This window comes from Tamandua tetradactyla, chromosome 11, assembly GCF_023851605.1.
Source record: "Tamandua tetradactyla isolate mTamTet1 chromosome 11, mTamTet1.pri, whole genome shotgun sequence".
In the NCBI taxonomy this organism is placed as follows: Eukaryota; Metazoa; Chordata; class Mammalia; order Pilosa; family Myrmecophagidae; genus Tamandua; species Tamandua tetradactyla.
The window spans coordinates 69,254,371-69,270,781 of record NC_135337.1 but is presented as its reverse complement, the minus strand read 5'-3'; the positions used below and the strand labels follow the sequence as shown (position 1 = coordinate 69,270,781).

General features: G+C 35.6%; 1 protein-coding gene and 1 pseudogene across 11 annotated transcripts in view; both read left to right on the top strand.

The window, feature by feature from the left end:
* The window catches only part of PDE10A (phosphodiesterase 10A), a 695,790-nt gene that overhangs the window by 633,127 nt on the left and 46,252 nt on the right, over positions 1-16,411 (top strand). For all 11 annotated transcript variants that reach the window (XR_013159463.1, XM_077120812.1, XM_077120814.1 and 8 more), the window contains 4 exons: positions 7,245-7,387; positions 8,668-8,751; positions 10,272-10,422; positions 11,730-11,885. Coding sequence is in view for 10 of the 11 variants with exons in the window: in XM_077120812.1 (XP_076976927.1) it covers positions 7,245-7,387; positions 8,668-8,751; positions 10,272-10,422; positions 11,730-11,885 (534 nt within the window). In the remaining variant the exon portion in view is untranslated. The remainder of the gene's footprint in view (positions 1-7,244; positions 7,388-8,667; positions 8,752-10,271; positions 10,423-11,729; positions 11,886-16,411) is intronic.
* LOC143649563 (programmed cell death protein 10-like) lies at positions 753-1,758 on the top strand (annotated as a pseudogene).

Genomic DNA, 16,411 nt, shown 5'->3' with positions numbered 1-16,411 from the left:
ATAAACATTTACTCTTAAACTTCAAGTTGCAAGTGACATTAATACAGAATGAGAAAATATTTGCTTTCCTGAATGAACCCAAGCTATAAAGAAAGAACTTTGAAAACAGATATTTGGAAGTATTTTCATGGTTATATGACCTTTTTGCTGATATTTATAGGTCACACATATAACTTATCACATATGTATTCTTATAAAGATTGGGCAAACATTTTTAAATGACTTTGTTAAGGTTTATTGATATACAAGACTGCAAATGTTTAAGATGTACAATTTGACGAGTTTATATATATATGAAAATGTATTATGAGTATATATACGCACACATACACACACACATATATGCACATACATATACCTGTTATATCATCATCACAGTCAAGATAAAGAATATATCATCCCCAAAGGTTTCTTTGTGCCCCTTTGAAATCTTTCTTTCCCTCCTTCTTCTCCTATCCCCATTCCCCCACTTACCTGCTTTCTGTCACTATAAATTTCTTTGCATTTTCTAGAAGTTTACATAAATTGAATCATACAATATATATTCTTTTTTGTCTGTCTTCTTGCACTGAGAATCATTATTTTGAGATTCACTGTGTTTGCATATATAAATAGTTGGTTCCTTTTTGTTACTGAGTAGTATTCCTTAGTATGGACATATTACAAATTATTATTTATTCACTTGTTCGTGGGCATTTGAATTATTTTCAGTTTTTGGCAATTACAAATAAATTTGCTAGGAACATCATGAACATGTCTTTTTATGGATATACACTTCCATTTTGGGGGGATAAATACCTAGAAGTGAAATGGTTGTATCATAAGGTAGCTATTTGTTTAACTGTTTAAGAAACAGTCACACGAAGAGGACTCCAAACGTTGGAAGTGAAGTCACTGCCCCGGTTGCTGTTGGCTTTTGAATGAGGATGACAATGGAAGAGATGAAGAATGAAGCTGAGACCATGTCCGTGGTTTCTGTGCCCCTCTATGCAGTCATGTATCCTATGTTTAATGAGATTCATTATATACGTTTGCCAAGTCTGACAAAACTATAGCTGTGGCGACAGAGCATTGAGATTTAACCTTGAACCCTCCCCTCCCTGTTTTTAATAATTCAACTACAATGAGTAAATCTGTCTGCAGCTCAGACACTGAGAGCAGCTTTCATTAAAGCTGAAAAAGAAAATCCGGGTCTCACGCAAGACATTATTATGAAAATTTTAGAGAAAGAAAGTGTAGAAGTTAACTTCACAGAGGCTCTTCTTCGCATGGCAGCTGATGATGTAGGATATATGATTGAACGACCAGAGCCAGAATTCTAGGACCTAAATGAAAAGGCATGGGCACTTAAATTCTCAGTAAGACTCCACATGAGATCAGTGACAGAATGAGGTTTCTACACATAATCAAGGATATAGCTAGTGCAATAAAAGAACTTCTTGATACAATAAATAATGTCTTCAAGAAATATCAATACCAGAAGTGCAGGGCACTTGAACACCAAAAGAAAGAATTTGTAAAGTATTCCAAAAGTTTCAGTGGTACTCTGAAAACCTGTTTTAAAGATGGCAAGGCAATAAATATGTTCATAAATGCCAACCGACTAATTCATCAAACCAACTTGATACTTCAGACCTTCAAAACTGTGGCCTGAAAGTTGTATATGTGAGATGTCTCAGTGGCAGTATTGAACTGCCTTTATCTGTAAATTTTAAAATTTGACTGTATGAATTATTGGTCCCTCCTGAAGGGACCTAATCCAGGATTTTGAATGGGATTATTGCCATTTTACACCATATTTTTGTAAAATGTAGCTTAATCGTAATCTCACCTGAAGATTTTGTATCACTTTTGCTATTACCATTCTTTTAAGAATTATAACCCAAAAGAATTTACACCTTAATGTGTCATTATGTAACATTCCTTAAAAGAACTATCAATACTGGTGTTTGTTTCTGACATTTTAACTTGAAAGTGATATGCTGCAAGATAATGTATTTAACAATATTTGGTGACAAATACTCAATAAATAGTTTACATATGTTAAAAAAAAAGAAACAGTCACACTCACTTGAGACTCAAGAGTTAGAGCTCTGAAACTGTGAAGTCAGTAGTACCCCGTATGCTGCAAAAAAAGTTGAAAAAAGTGATCAGACATTAAGTAGAGATATGAATGAAGCTGATCTGGATAGGGCTAAAGTATATCAGAATACAAGGTAAAGGATGATATTGTCCATCTTTTAAAACTTCAATTTCTGTATGAGACTAAAGGGAGGGGTGTTTAGTGAGTGCAAAATTTTTATTTTGGTGGTGCATTTCCTAATTTAACTTGTATGGTCAGTTTAGTTAAACATTATAAGTACATGGAATCTTGAATACGGTGTGAGATTTTGTTGGTTTGTCCAGGTTAGTGTGATGCCCCGATAAATCCCAGAGTGATTTGGACAGTGAATAAAGTATTTGCAAAGTCCTCTTGGGGGAACTGGGAGAAAGGAGAAAGTATTTAACTTCCCCATTTGGAGAATTTCTGATATTCTCACATGCTGTAGTGACATCCAAATCAATAGACTGAGCCCTCGATCTTGAAAGCTATTCCTACAAAGAATAGGCTAAGCCTACTTAAAATTAGGCCTAAGCGTCACCCCAGAGACCCTCTTTTGTTGCTCAAATATGGTCTCTCTCTCTCTCTCTCTAAGCCAACTTAGCAGGTGAACTCACTGCCCTCTCCCCTATGTGGGACATGCCTCCCAAAGGTGTATATCTCCCTGGCAACATGAGAGAAATCCCAGGATGAGCTGGGACTTGGCATCAAGGGATTGAGAAAGCCTTCTTGACCAAAAGGGGGAAGAGAAAAATGAGACAAAATAAAGTTTCAGTGACTGAGCTGTATCAGACTCGAGAGGTTATCCTAGAGGTTATTCTTATGCAATATATATGTATATTATACTGGAGTTTATGGTATACTGGAGTGGCCAAAGGGAAGTATCTGAAACTGTTGAGCTGTGTTCCAGTTGCCTTGATTCTTGAAGACGATTATATAAAGATATGATGTTTACAGTGTGACTATGTGATTGTCGAAGACCTTGTGTCTGCTGTTCCTAATATCCAGGGTATGGACAAATGAGGAAAAAATATGGATAAAAAAATAAATAATGGGGGTGCTAAGGGTAAAATAAATTGGATAGATGGAAATGCTAGTAGTCATCGAAAGGGAAGGGTAAGGTGTATGGTATAAATGAGCTTAATCTCTTATCTTTTTATTTCTTTTTCTGGAGTGAGGCAAATGTTCTAAAAATGACCATGGTGATGAATGTACAGCTATGTGATGATATTATGAGTCATTGATTGTACAACATGTATAGGATGCATGTGTGTGAAGATTTCTCAATAAAAAAAAAATTAAAAAGAAACACTCTGTTTTCCAAAGTAGTTATACCATCCTACATTCCCAAATACATGTGTTCTATTTCCTTCACATCTGCCGTCTGTCTTCTTTAGTGAAGTGTCTTCTCAGATCTTCTGCCCGTCCTTTTTTTATGGGGTTGTTTGTTCTCTTATTATCAAGCCTTTAGAGTTTTTTATAAATTCTAGATACAAATAATTTTTCAGATAGATCCTTTTTCTGAGCTTTTGCCTAGTTTTTGTCATTTATTTCATTCTCTTAAATAATTTTCTAAGAGCAGAAGCTTTTAATTTTGACCAAAGCAAATCAATTTAATTATCTAATTTTTCTTTCATGATTATACTCTCAGCATTATATTAAAGAAATATTTACCAACCTAAGCTCACCGAGATGATTTCCTGTGTTTTCTTTTAGAAGTTTTGTAGTTTTTGTTTTTACATAAGTCTGTGATCCATTTTTAGTAAATGGGTGTACATGCTATGAGGTAAGCATCAAAGTTCTATTTTTGCTCATGGATTTCCATTCCTTCCTGCACCACTTGTTGAATAGACTTTCCTTTCTCCACTGTCTTTCTTTTGCACTTTGTTTTTATGTATGGGTCTATCTCTGTACCCTCTGTTGGGCGCCATCTGATCTATCTGTGTCTCCTGATGCCAATACCACACTGCCTTAACTATGGTAACTTTACAAGTGTTGAATTCAGATGGTCTAATTCCTCCAGCTTTGTATTTTTTCAAAGTTGTTTCAGCTATTCTAGGTCCTTTGCATTTCCTTATGAATTTTGGAATCAGCTTTTCATTTCCTGCAGAAGAACCTACTGGGCTTTTTTTGATTGAATTGTTGAATCAGTAGATCAAACCCAAGAGTGATGTTGAGATCTTTGACTGTAATCATGGATTGTCTATTTGTTTATTTTATTTGTAGTTCTCTCAGTGTTTTTTCATGTGTTTTGAAGCTCTGTTCTTAGGTGCATTACATTTAAGATTATTCTGTCCTCTTGATGAATTGAGTCCTTTATACTTTGAAATGACCTTTATCCCTAGTAATAGTCTTTACTTTGAAATCTACTTTGTCTAATATAAATATAGCCATTCCAACTTCGTTTTCACTGATATTACATTGCATATCTCTTTTGCATCCTTTTTCTTTTACTCTAATTGTGATTTCTTATAAACAACATATAATAGGATCTTGATTTTTATTCATAATCCCTGCCTTTAATTGAGGAATTTAGACCATTCACATTTCATGTGCTTAGTATGTTTGGGTTTAAGACTACCCTCTTTCTATTTGTTTTCTATTTGACCCATCTGTTTTTCTCTTCACTTTTCCTTTCTTTGTGCCTTTTTTAAATACTGTAAATATTTTTATGACTTTATTTTGTGGAAAGAAATTTTAGCTGATTAAAATCTTCCCTATGAATTATTTCATTGGTTTTGAACCTGTTTTGATAATATGTAAAAAACGCAACTGAGTAATTTGCAAGATCAACTGATTGACATTAGGAAAAATTGGAAATTTATAGACTAAATTTCAATAAGAAATGTAATTGGAGATTAAGAGGCAAAAATAAAGGTGTGAGGTTTAAGTAAGGACAGCTGATGTTACCTTTATTCCATTCAGTTCCACATGCTTTTTGACATATCTTTCTCAAATAGTGTAGCTGAAAATCTAAGAATGGATATAAATTAAACTGAACCAGATGTTCAAGCCACTGTATCACAAAGTACTGAAAAAATTGGCATATGATAGCACATATTTAATTATAGTGCTTTCATTTAAAAATACATAGTTCTTTAGTAAGAACAAGAAAAGCCTTGTTTAGTAAGTAAACAGAATATTTTAAATAACATGTATTTTTATCTGTTTTCAATTTCTATTTTAGATTATGTTTTTAAATATAAATAATATATTAGCAGGGTATTTGGGCATATAGTTACTAAGTCTGTATACATTTATTTGGAACACATTGAAAAATTTTTTTACTGCTAAGGGACTTCACAATCAGACATTTTGGATACACCTGGACTACAGGACTTTGCAATCACCAAGAATTGAAATAAATATTTTAAAAAGATACATAGAGGAAATATTTTAACTCTTGGTTCCTTTAATTTCATCCATATAGTTATATAGTCCTTGGATAGTACTCCAGTGGGCTGTGCTGTGCCGGATGTTAAGATGAAATGCAAAAAAGTTAAGAGAGCTGTGCAATCTCTGTTCAATATTTTCATTATTATTTTGCTGCAGAAAGCTTTTTTCCCTGCAAAATACACCCTTCTAATGTAATCTCACCTATTTATTAACTCACAAACATAAACATCTACCTATCCACTGGCTCAACCATTATCTTAATTTTATATCACATATAGTTTACAAATTACTTGTAATAATACATTTGCACACACATGCACAATTGAATAGAATGGTGAAATGTACCCATGTAATTATAGCCATTGGAATCACCAGTTAACATGAGAAGTAGATATAAACTTTGACTGATAGAGTCAAAATGTACTCTACATTTGAATTCTTTGCTGTAACAAAAGCAAAACCCTAAATCCAGTCCTTAGGACAGAATAAATGCACAGTGAAATCAAGATTAAAGAAAGATAAATATTTGTGTATATACATTAACTGTGGCAAAAGAGTTCTAGAAGAAATATCTTCCCGTAACAAGGACTATGCATCAACCCAGCTAGTGACGCATGGTAACTCTACAGTTATACAGGCATTATAATTTTGTTGATATGAGTTTAAATATTGACTACTTGATTTTAGTTTGTGTTCTTCTGTTAAAATATTCTGAGCCTCCAGTTTCTCATCTGTATATTGGGGATTATGATAAATACTGTGAATTGTGAAGATTGATTGTGTTATAGTTTCTAATACTGTACTTTAGGTGTAGAAAAGACTTCATAAATGTAGAGGTTGTTTAATAAGCAATCTGTTGTTTTTGGTTTGTGGCTTTTAGATAAAGAAAACTTTTTTTGGAAAAGTCACAAAACATTTGTCATGAAGCATCTGTCCCATTAAGGGAAACACATTTTTGCATAGAGTCAGTGTTAAGAAAGCCATTTCTTTTCAAAGTTTATGAAAAGAATTGAATGTAAACAGAGTAGCAGTTAAAATATTGATACAGGCTGGAGATCTTGAACATTTAATGGAAGGGAGAATCCAAGACATATCTTACTTGATTTGAGGAAAGAGAAAAAGAAGGAGTGAAAATTAAATTTCGGTTTTCAACTCCTGTGGCTAGAAAGATAGTGATTTTATGGATAGAAACAAAAATGTGAGGTAGGGTTTGACAAAGGGGCATAGAAATGATTATGAAATCTCCCAGTGAAGTTGAGTTTAATGTGCAGAGGAGGTATTCAAAAGCTTCATTATTCAATTTATTTTTCACAGATTTAGGTCTTAGGTCTTAGATCCATAGGTCTTATAGTCGTTAAAATCGTTAAGCACTTAATCATTTCATTTTCTGAAAATAAAATGAACATGTTCAACTTTCATCATTTTTATTATTGAAAATTTGGAAATGCAGAAAATTATAAAGAAGACAAATACAAACCAGGCAATCTCACTACCCATACATGATGTCTGGTAAAAAGGCATTTGTTACAGAATTTTTTAAACCTTTTATAACAAAGATATAATTAAAAAAATTATGTCTTCAAGGTCACATATGTGTATTATCTTCTGCATATGTGAAAATTCGTAGCAATGAGTCTACCTTAGTTTCCATTATAGTTCTGTTTCTTTTATGCCAAATTCTGAGTTTAAATGGCAAAATTACTTTGAAACATTCTTTTATTTTTTGTCTGTTGGCTTTGCTTTTCAGATGTATCACAGGATTCGTCATTCAGAGTGCATTTATCGAGTGACCATGGAGAAGCTGTCCTATCACAGCATCTGCACGGCCGAGGAGTGGCAAGACCTCATGCGCTTCACCCTCCCCATGCGGCTCTGCAAAGACATCGAATTGTGAGTGGTGTGCCTTGTCCCTTTCCCCGGGATGCACTTTCAGCTGGATTGTGAGTGGTGTGCCTTGTCCCTTTCCCCGGGGCGCGCTTTCAACTGGATTGTGAGTGGTGTGCCTTGTCCCTTTCCCCGGGGCACACTTTTAACTGGATTGTGAGTGGTGTGCCTTGTCCCTTTCCTCGGGGCACGCTTTCAACTGGATTGTGAGTGGTGTGCCTTGTCCCTTTCCTCGGGACACACTTTTAACTGGATTGAATTTAGAGGGAAATGGATTCTAGAATTAGAATCACAAATGTCATATGACATGTGGAGTTTCATGTGTTGCCATTTTTCCTTCTGTAAGTGATTTCAGATCAGATCTTATGATAGAACTTGGAAATAAAGGCCGGATCTCTCTACCTTAAAAAAAACTAAGCTTGATTTTGAATGAGTTAACTGAAATATTAGCATTTCTTATTTGTTTATTGCATACTTTATACCACATCATATTTAGTATTCAAATTGACACAATGTCAGATATCTAAAGGTGTTCCTTTCCATATAAATTTAAATTTCCAAATTAAATTTGAGAATTTGGTAATAGTTAGTTCAACTTTCATACTTATTTTCCAATCCTATGCTGATATATTTAAGTTACTGGTGGTAGGACCTACGATGATCTGAGTGCCCCAGTATAAGCTAACCCAATTCAACTGCATCGAAAATCTTCCAGAGGACCCAGAGCAGGCATTTGCCTTACAGTGAAAATATAATATATATACTTTGTGTCTCTGCGTATTCTGCTTAAATGTTAGAAACTAAATCAGCAAATGAAAAATAAGTAATAATTTTGGATATTTACATTTATAAAAGTTTTCTCTGCATTTAAATAAGAGATAGAATAATTTTCAACTCTAAGAAAGTACATTTGATAAGGATTTTCCCCCTTATGGATGGGATGTGTAATATGTTCATGATAGTGAATACTATACAAAAAGTACAAACATTTTTTTGCACTTCTTAATTGCTCTGATAACAACTGCAAAATCCTTAAATTTTTTTTATAGATGGTTTATTAGAAAATTAAGCAATGAATTAAGTATTGAACTAAATTCCTAAGAGACTGTGTACCATTTCCTCCTTTGAAGACCTTTAATAAATGATGTGCCTGAGAAGGCAGGAAAAGGAAGAATGGCCGATCTCTTTACTTTCATGATAGACAGAAAAGTTAAATTACTTTCTTTACTTGTGACTATGTTTATCCAAATTACAGTTAGCAATAAACTGACTGTTTTTAATTTCAGATTCCACTTTGACATTGGTCCTTTTGAAAACATGTGGCCTGGAATTTTTGTCCATATGCTCCATCGGTCCTGTGGGACATTCTGGTATGGCTTTTCCCAAAACTTCTTTTGAAGATACTGAATTATATGCTCTCTTCCTCCCTTATCTATATACCTTCCCACCCTCTTGGTATAATTAAGGTATGATGAGAAGTTATTTTTTTCTAAGTATTAAAATAGTCCTGAAATTGTTGGAAAAGTTCACACCTTTCTTTACACACTTCCTTCGGAGGCTGTGAATTCTCTGGCAATATGGCTGTGCCTTGGCTAGCAATCACATGTCTAATTAGGGAATCACAAATAGATTGGTTAAAATTCCTTAGGTTTATGTAACTGAAAGAGACAGGATTATTATTCAATACAACACATACTTTTAAAAGTTGTGTTTTGGATTGCTACATGTAAATTTAACATCAACTTTCAGTTTATACTAGATGACAGTTAAAATAGGTGTAAAAGAAATAAGGCTCCTAATTTAAAGTCTAGTACTTCATCAGTAATTTAATTATATTGACTTTCCTTATAATGCCCCATCCCCACCCTTAGGCTATCCTAGACAGCTTTCATGATTTTATATGTGATATTTTACAGCTAAACACACATACTTAAAATGCTAGGTTTTTTTTTCTATTTTTTACTCATTTAGGCATTGAGTGCCTTATAAAGCTCTTAGTTTCTCTACAGTTCAATTGTCACTGCTATTCTATTGAATTCTGTCTTCTCTTTTATTTCTGTCAGTAACTTTTTAAGAATTCCTGCTTACAAAGGATGCAATAAGATAACTAAAATAACTCCAGCTATTTATTAGCTATCAATTGAAAGTTTTATCAGTTGAAACTCCTAAAATGCTGTCTCTTGTCCTTTGAGGACTTTTGAAAATTTTCAGTGAAGAAAAACCCAGGCTATATGTTTTTAAAAGTTTAATGAGCTCTCATCTCTTTGATGTCAAAGGGCCCTGTTTCCGTATAGATATCTTTTGTTTCAAGCTCCCTTAAATACATTCAGAGAGTTTGTAATGCTGAAGTAAGTTTCAACACATAATAACAAAATATATAAAAGTAAAGTATAATAATAATATAGTGTAATAGAAATGTCCTATACCATATACTGTGTTGACCCATAATTTGAGTGTACCATAATAATTTGGATTCATTTCAAAGGGATCTAGAAAATTCACCATCTAGATTTTTCATCTAGAAAATTCTCATGGTATACGTATTTGGAGTTCCTGAATCTGACAACGATGGGCAACTCTCTGTCTGTCCATAATGCTGATGCTAGTCCTTTTTTCCCTGGCGGGCCAGTTAGTATGCCAAGACAGAAGCTAGAATAGGAACTCCATTCTTCTATTTCTCTCTCTGGCTAGAGAAAAAGATGGAAGTAGTTCATTGAAATCCACTGATTCTGGATTAGGTCAAAATAACCTCTCGATAGTCTCAAGAGAGATGAGGGCTCCCAGTTTTGGGGATACAGACAGAAACAAGAGAAGTATTTCTTCTAGAATGTATTGATCCTTTCCTTAAAAGTTACAGGATGGTTTCTATCAAAATGTCTTTCCCACACAGTTTTGAGCTTGAGAAGTTGTGTCGTTTTATTATGTCTGTTAAGAAGAACTACCGGAGGGTTCCTTATCACAACTGGAAACACGCCGTCACGGTGGCCCACTGCATGTACGCCATACTCCAGAACAACCAAGGGCTATTCACAGATCTGGAGGTAGGTGTGGACACACTTCGTCGCCCCCGCTCCCACCCCATTTCGAATAACCTTAATAATTAAAGCACATTTATGGCCTGAATATGGTATATATTATTCCAGGGCAAACTTTGGTTTAGTAAATTAACAGAAAGCCCATTTTTTAGATTCTTGGTTTTTAATCCCATTTTTGAAGACTTCATTTTGCATCTTATTTTGTCTAAAAAATGTAAATACAGAAATTTCAGTGTCACTAAAATATTCCCACCGACTCAACAGCTTTTGTAGTATTCATTCTTATTCAAGCTTACATCTTCTGGATGAATGTAGATAAAATGAATTATTGCCCCTATGCCCTGGATAATGTGCACAAATGCTACTGATTGGAGAACCCAAAGCATTAAATATATTTTAAGTATAAATGCTCATTTGTCCCTCTTGAGCATAAGGAAAAAGGGTCTCTGAGATGTTTAAGTGATTACTAACTTTCCGTGCCCAAGGTTGACAGCATACCGGGAGCTTTCCATATGAGTTGGAGAATGCCTAGTCCATTCAGGCACCACTGCCTGTGCGCCATTATCCAACACCTCTAGATTATTCTTATTCCATCTCTAGGCAATTCTGACTACTAATCTCTGTCCTGTTCCTCTTACCACGTTGGTCCTAGTGGGACTTGCTGAAACCGTAAATTAAGCCCCTCTTTTCTCTCCTCTTCTAAACTGCTCTTATATATCCAGGCTCGCCTGACCAGTGCAGAGCGAAGGAAGCAGCTCTGTAATAAGTAGAGTCACATTAAAACTAGAGCCCTGGACTGCTGAGGTCCAGTCTTACCCCTTTTCCATCACATCATACCAAATCCACAATCAAGGAAACCTGGGGTGGAGCACTCCAGGAAAAATGTGCCATTATAAAGAATGGCACATTTAAAATCCTTTTTTAAAAACTAAATAATCTTTAGACCAGGCTTAGTTTAATCTAAGAAATAATTATCACCAAAAGTTAAAAAAAATCCAGTGGAAATCTGTTCTTTTTTCATGTTTGTCCAAAAAATTTTCTGTCCCTTTGAGCTCCGTATTTTTGAGATTTCCAGCATGTTTCATTCAGTTCCTCTAAGACAGAAATTTCAATGTCTCTTTTTGTTGAAGGAAAAACTATGAGTTTAAGAACTTCATTAACACTGACATTTGAAAAGGGACAGTTTAAACATGAGTGAATGATTTAGTGAGTTGGCTGTATTCATCACAGAGGTTGACGTGATATTGATGGTAAGCTGTCAGTCTCTTTTTATATTTGTTTTGAACATCTGTACAATATATTCCTGTTTAAAGCGCAAAGGACTGCTAATTGCATGTCTGTGTCACGACCTGGATCACAGGGGCTTCAGTAACAGCTACCTGCAGAAATTCGATCACCCTCTAGCAGCTCTCTACTCCACTTCTACAATGGAGCAACACCATTTTTCCCAGACAGTGTCTATCTTACAGGTAAGGTGAGTGCATCACATGCACAGGTGCCATCCTTTCTTTGTTGTAATGATTTTTAAGAGGTATTAATACTTTATAAGAGAAAGAGAAAGACTGTCATGGCTTACTTTAAAAACAATAGCTGTTTTATTTTAGAGCCCTGTATTCACTATTAAATAATAGTGGCATGGTGGATAAAAAGTACTTTAGGAAGATTTCGAATATATATATTTTGCAATCCTGTTTAATTTTCAGGTATTATATCAATATGAGCACATGATGCCCCAAGGCAAAGTTTATTTCAGATAGTTTAATTTCATTATATGGAGTATTACATTCTCCAACAAGTGTGTATCGAATAACAAATCTTTGAATTAGGCAAATTCAAGGTTTTAAGTGCTTCGAAGTCCTTCTAGTTTTCTTTTGTGTCTTTTGTCTTTTATTGAATTGCTGTGACATGACTTTGGTGATTGATCTAGACAGTGAGAGATCTCACTTCAATGTGGTATTTGTATATTCCTTCATTACCCTAAACCTTTTCACTCAAGCTTGTGTTATTAAGGTAGTTACTACATCAGAATAGTTTGACTGCTCTCCCAGATGTTGTTTTAAAATATGATTCATGTTCGAATTAAGAATTGTAGACCCTGGGTCTTCCTCTCAGTGTCAGCACCTCATGTAGGTAGAGAAACCTTCATTAGGTCTTCTGATTATGGGACTAAGGGAACGATTTTGATTTCTCTGACTTTCTATGACAAAACCTGTAGAGAATCTAGCAGCAACTGCTGTCGGCAGATTGCAAAGCAGAAAAGTTTTGCCACTTGGTGCTATCTCCTCTTACACCCATGCCTACCTCTGAACACCTAGGGTTTGGTCACCTCAGCTTCCCAAAAGCTTTTCCTAGTGACTCCTCATTTGGCCAACCTGTATAAGTGATTGCTAGTACTGCATTTTAGTTTCCTGGCTACCAAAGCAAATATCATGCAATGAGTTGGCGTAACTAATGGTTTTGAGGCCAGTAGAAGTCTACAATCAAGGCGTCATCAAGGTGATGCTTTCTCCCAGAAGATGGGCCTTCTGGGGCTGGCTACCAGTGATCCTTGTCCACTGGCTTTTATGTCACATGACAGTGCACATGGTGGCCTCTCTTGGCTTCTCCTTTCCCTTCCAGGTTCCACTGACATTCAGTTTATGGCTGCTTTCTCTGTGCAGCTTTTTCTCTCTCTGTGGCCTTCACTATAAGGCCTTAAGAAGTAAAATTAATACCCACCCTGAGTCAGTGGCCACAGCATAACAGAAATAGCCTCCTCCAAAAGACCTATATACAAGTGTTCATGCCCACGGGATTGGATTAAGTTTAAGAACATGTTCTAGCGTATATAGCTCCAAACCACCATATACTGCAAGCTCAGACTGTTCAGAATCCCAGAAAAATTCAACAGTCCAAGTCCCATTTCCTCAAGACTTTTCTGGTTAAGAAGGTAAATGATAAACTTATGAAGTGGGAGTGCTATTGTAAGATTCATACACAAATTAAAATTGTTTGTTAATATAGATAGGATTGACTAAGGCCTTGATTCAGAGTGGAGATTAATGGTGGGAATTTCAAGTGTGTAAACTTGAGTAAAGGTGAGTGGTATTTTTGATATGTGACTATTGTAGTCATTTTCCAGCAAAATCCAATAAGTAGCTGAATGTTCTACTTGCTAATGATGCTAAATTCTGACCCTGAAATTGATTTTTTAACAACCATTCCTGATTTCCCTTGGCATCAATTATTTTTTTAAATGGATATATAGAATAACACGCACACAACACATCTTGGCTTTTTGTAAAATGACAATCATTATAGAACCTCGTAACAGTTTAAGTCTGTTTTGACCTCACATCATTTGAGGCTATTTATTTGTGCTGGAAAAAAGATAAATGCCAGAAATCACAACAGTATGACTTTATTTAGAAATAATTAGCACTCACTGAGTTGCATCTCATGTCCTAAATTAATTCATATATTTGACTAATGCAACAACTCTATCAGTCAGACATGCAAAGCTGTTTTGGAAAAAAGTATTTTCATGTAAGAGAGTCATGTGAGGTAGACAAGAATTACAACATACTCTTAGGTGGAATAAAAAATAATCTATCCAACATGGCAACTGTAGGAAAGCAGGTGGTAATGGAGAGGGCCTGCCTCTGTCATGTGCTAAGAAGACTCATCCCAGTTGTGGCCACCAACAATAAAGGTTCTGGATGGTTTGCCTTATTTTAGCCTGTCAGCATCGTGGGGATCCCAGATTTCCAGAGTTTCTAGGATGATGAGAACATAGTAACAGGAAACTCCTGGCGGTAAATTGAGTTCAGATAGGCAAGCTTGTGGGCATCCAAAAAGTTGTTGAAGAAGTTTTAATTAGTTGTTACTTAGATTCAGGATGTTAGAGGTAGGATTTCAGTCCCTAGCAAGGTGATAATAAGAACAGATTTATTCCTCTATCTTTAGAGAAGATAAGGTATTAAATGGATTCTAAGAACAGGACATTGGAAAGAAGAGCTAGGGCATTGCTGCAGATTCAAATGAAAAGTGCCACCAGTTTGAAACTGATTTCAGATATGGGGCTAATAAAAAGCCTCCTGCACGAACTCCAACATGGAGAAATATCAGAGCCATAGACAGACTGGGCTTGACTTCCATGGGCAGGAGGATTCAGGAAAGACTTCATTCCTTTTTCGAATTTTCTATGCCTTTGGCTGATTTTCACCATATGTTCATGATACTTTTCCTCCCCCCGCCCCCATTCATCTGACTGCTGCTTGAAATTCAATTCAATTTAATAAACATTTATGGAGCTTCTCCTACTGACCGAGACCTTAGTATAAAGGCACTGAGGGATCTAGCAATGAACAAAACAAGTAAAAATCCTAGTACCCATGCAGCTTGCATTCCAGAGTGTAGAATGTTGGTATCTCCAGGGTTCCACCCTCCCCCCTCCACCTTACTCTTCTCGCTGAGCCTGTGGTCCACTCTTAGGGTTTTAACTGACATTCCTGCACTATGGACCCCAAACCTTTACTTCAGTCTAGTGCTTACTCTCTTTCCATTTACTTAAACTTGGCATTCCATATGTCCCAAATTGTGCTGGAGACCTGAGAGGCTTCATTCACTTCTCCCATTGCCCTACCCACACCCTGCATTGACCTACCAATTTTTGTATCTTATCAAAAAGACACCTCTAAATATGATCAGTCATTTAATGTGCCTTTGGCAATACATTAATTTGAATGTCCAGTTGTTAAAATATGAGACCGAACTGTATATATACATATACATGTATATATATATATATATGTTGTATCAAGAATGTCTCTGGCTGTCCACAGAACTCCTTGCATTGAGACTTTTCATATTGCTCTCCTGATCTCTCCAGATATTCTTTATCTCCACTGCTGCACTGATGATTGGGGGTCTGTATCTACCCCTCCTCTGGCAACGGAGCCAGACAAAAGATAAGAAATTCAACATACAAAGTTTGGAAATAGTTCCCAGTCAAGCCTTTTCAGAGACAGGCATGCACACGTGTGTGTGTGTGTGTGTGTGTGTGTGTGTGTGTGTGTGTGTGTGTGCGCGTGCATTTGCATATTAAAGCTTTTGTTGACCCGAGTGCTGGCTTTCCCTATGGTTGCCACTGTTGTTGGCTGTTGGGTCATCTAGGCAATCAAAAAAGGGACGGACAAGTTCAATACTGGTTAACCACTAGGAACATCAAAAAGCAAAGAGAATATATATTCATAAGTGTATGTGGATGTGTGTATAAACTAACCTTCAATCTAACACACACAAAAACACATAATTATTCATATTAAAAAAAGCAGGAATACTGTCTGACTGGTCAAAGCTTGCCTGGACTTCAGTGCAGTGACAGGGACATGGACGGTGCTCCTTGTTGATTGGGCAATGGGAACTCCTTGAGTCATGAGTAAAGTAAGGAAAATCATAAGAGTATCTAGAGGAAAATAAATTCCCATTATTTTTTTCCAATTGTTTTTTGTTGAGTTTCCTGTTATGTCTTTTTTCCTTTTTTCCGTGTAATTTTATTGAGATGATATTCACATACCGTATAATCATCCAAAGTGTGCAGTTAGTGGTTCACAGTCCTATCATGTAGTTGTGCATTCGTCATTGCAATCAAGTTTTGAACATTTTCATTACTCAAAAAAAATACATAGAAAAATAAAAATGAAAAAGAATACGCAAAATATCCCATGCCTCTTATCCCCCCCCCCGTTATTTATTTATTTTTTGCCCTTATTTTTTATTCATCTGTCCATACACTGGGTAAAGGGAGTGTCAGCCACGAGGTTTTCACAATCGCATGGTCATGCTGTAAAAGCTATATAGTTATATAACTGTCTCAAGAATCAAGGCTGCTGGATTACAGTTCAACAGTTCCAGGTATTTCCTTCTAGCTGTCCTAATCCACTAAAAACTAAAAAAGGGATATCTATGCACTGCATAAAAATAACCTTCAAAATGACCTCTTGACTGCCTCTAC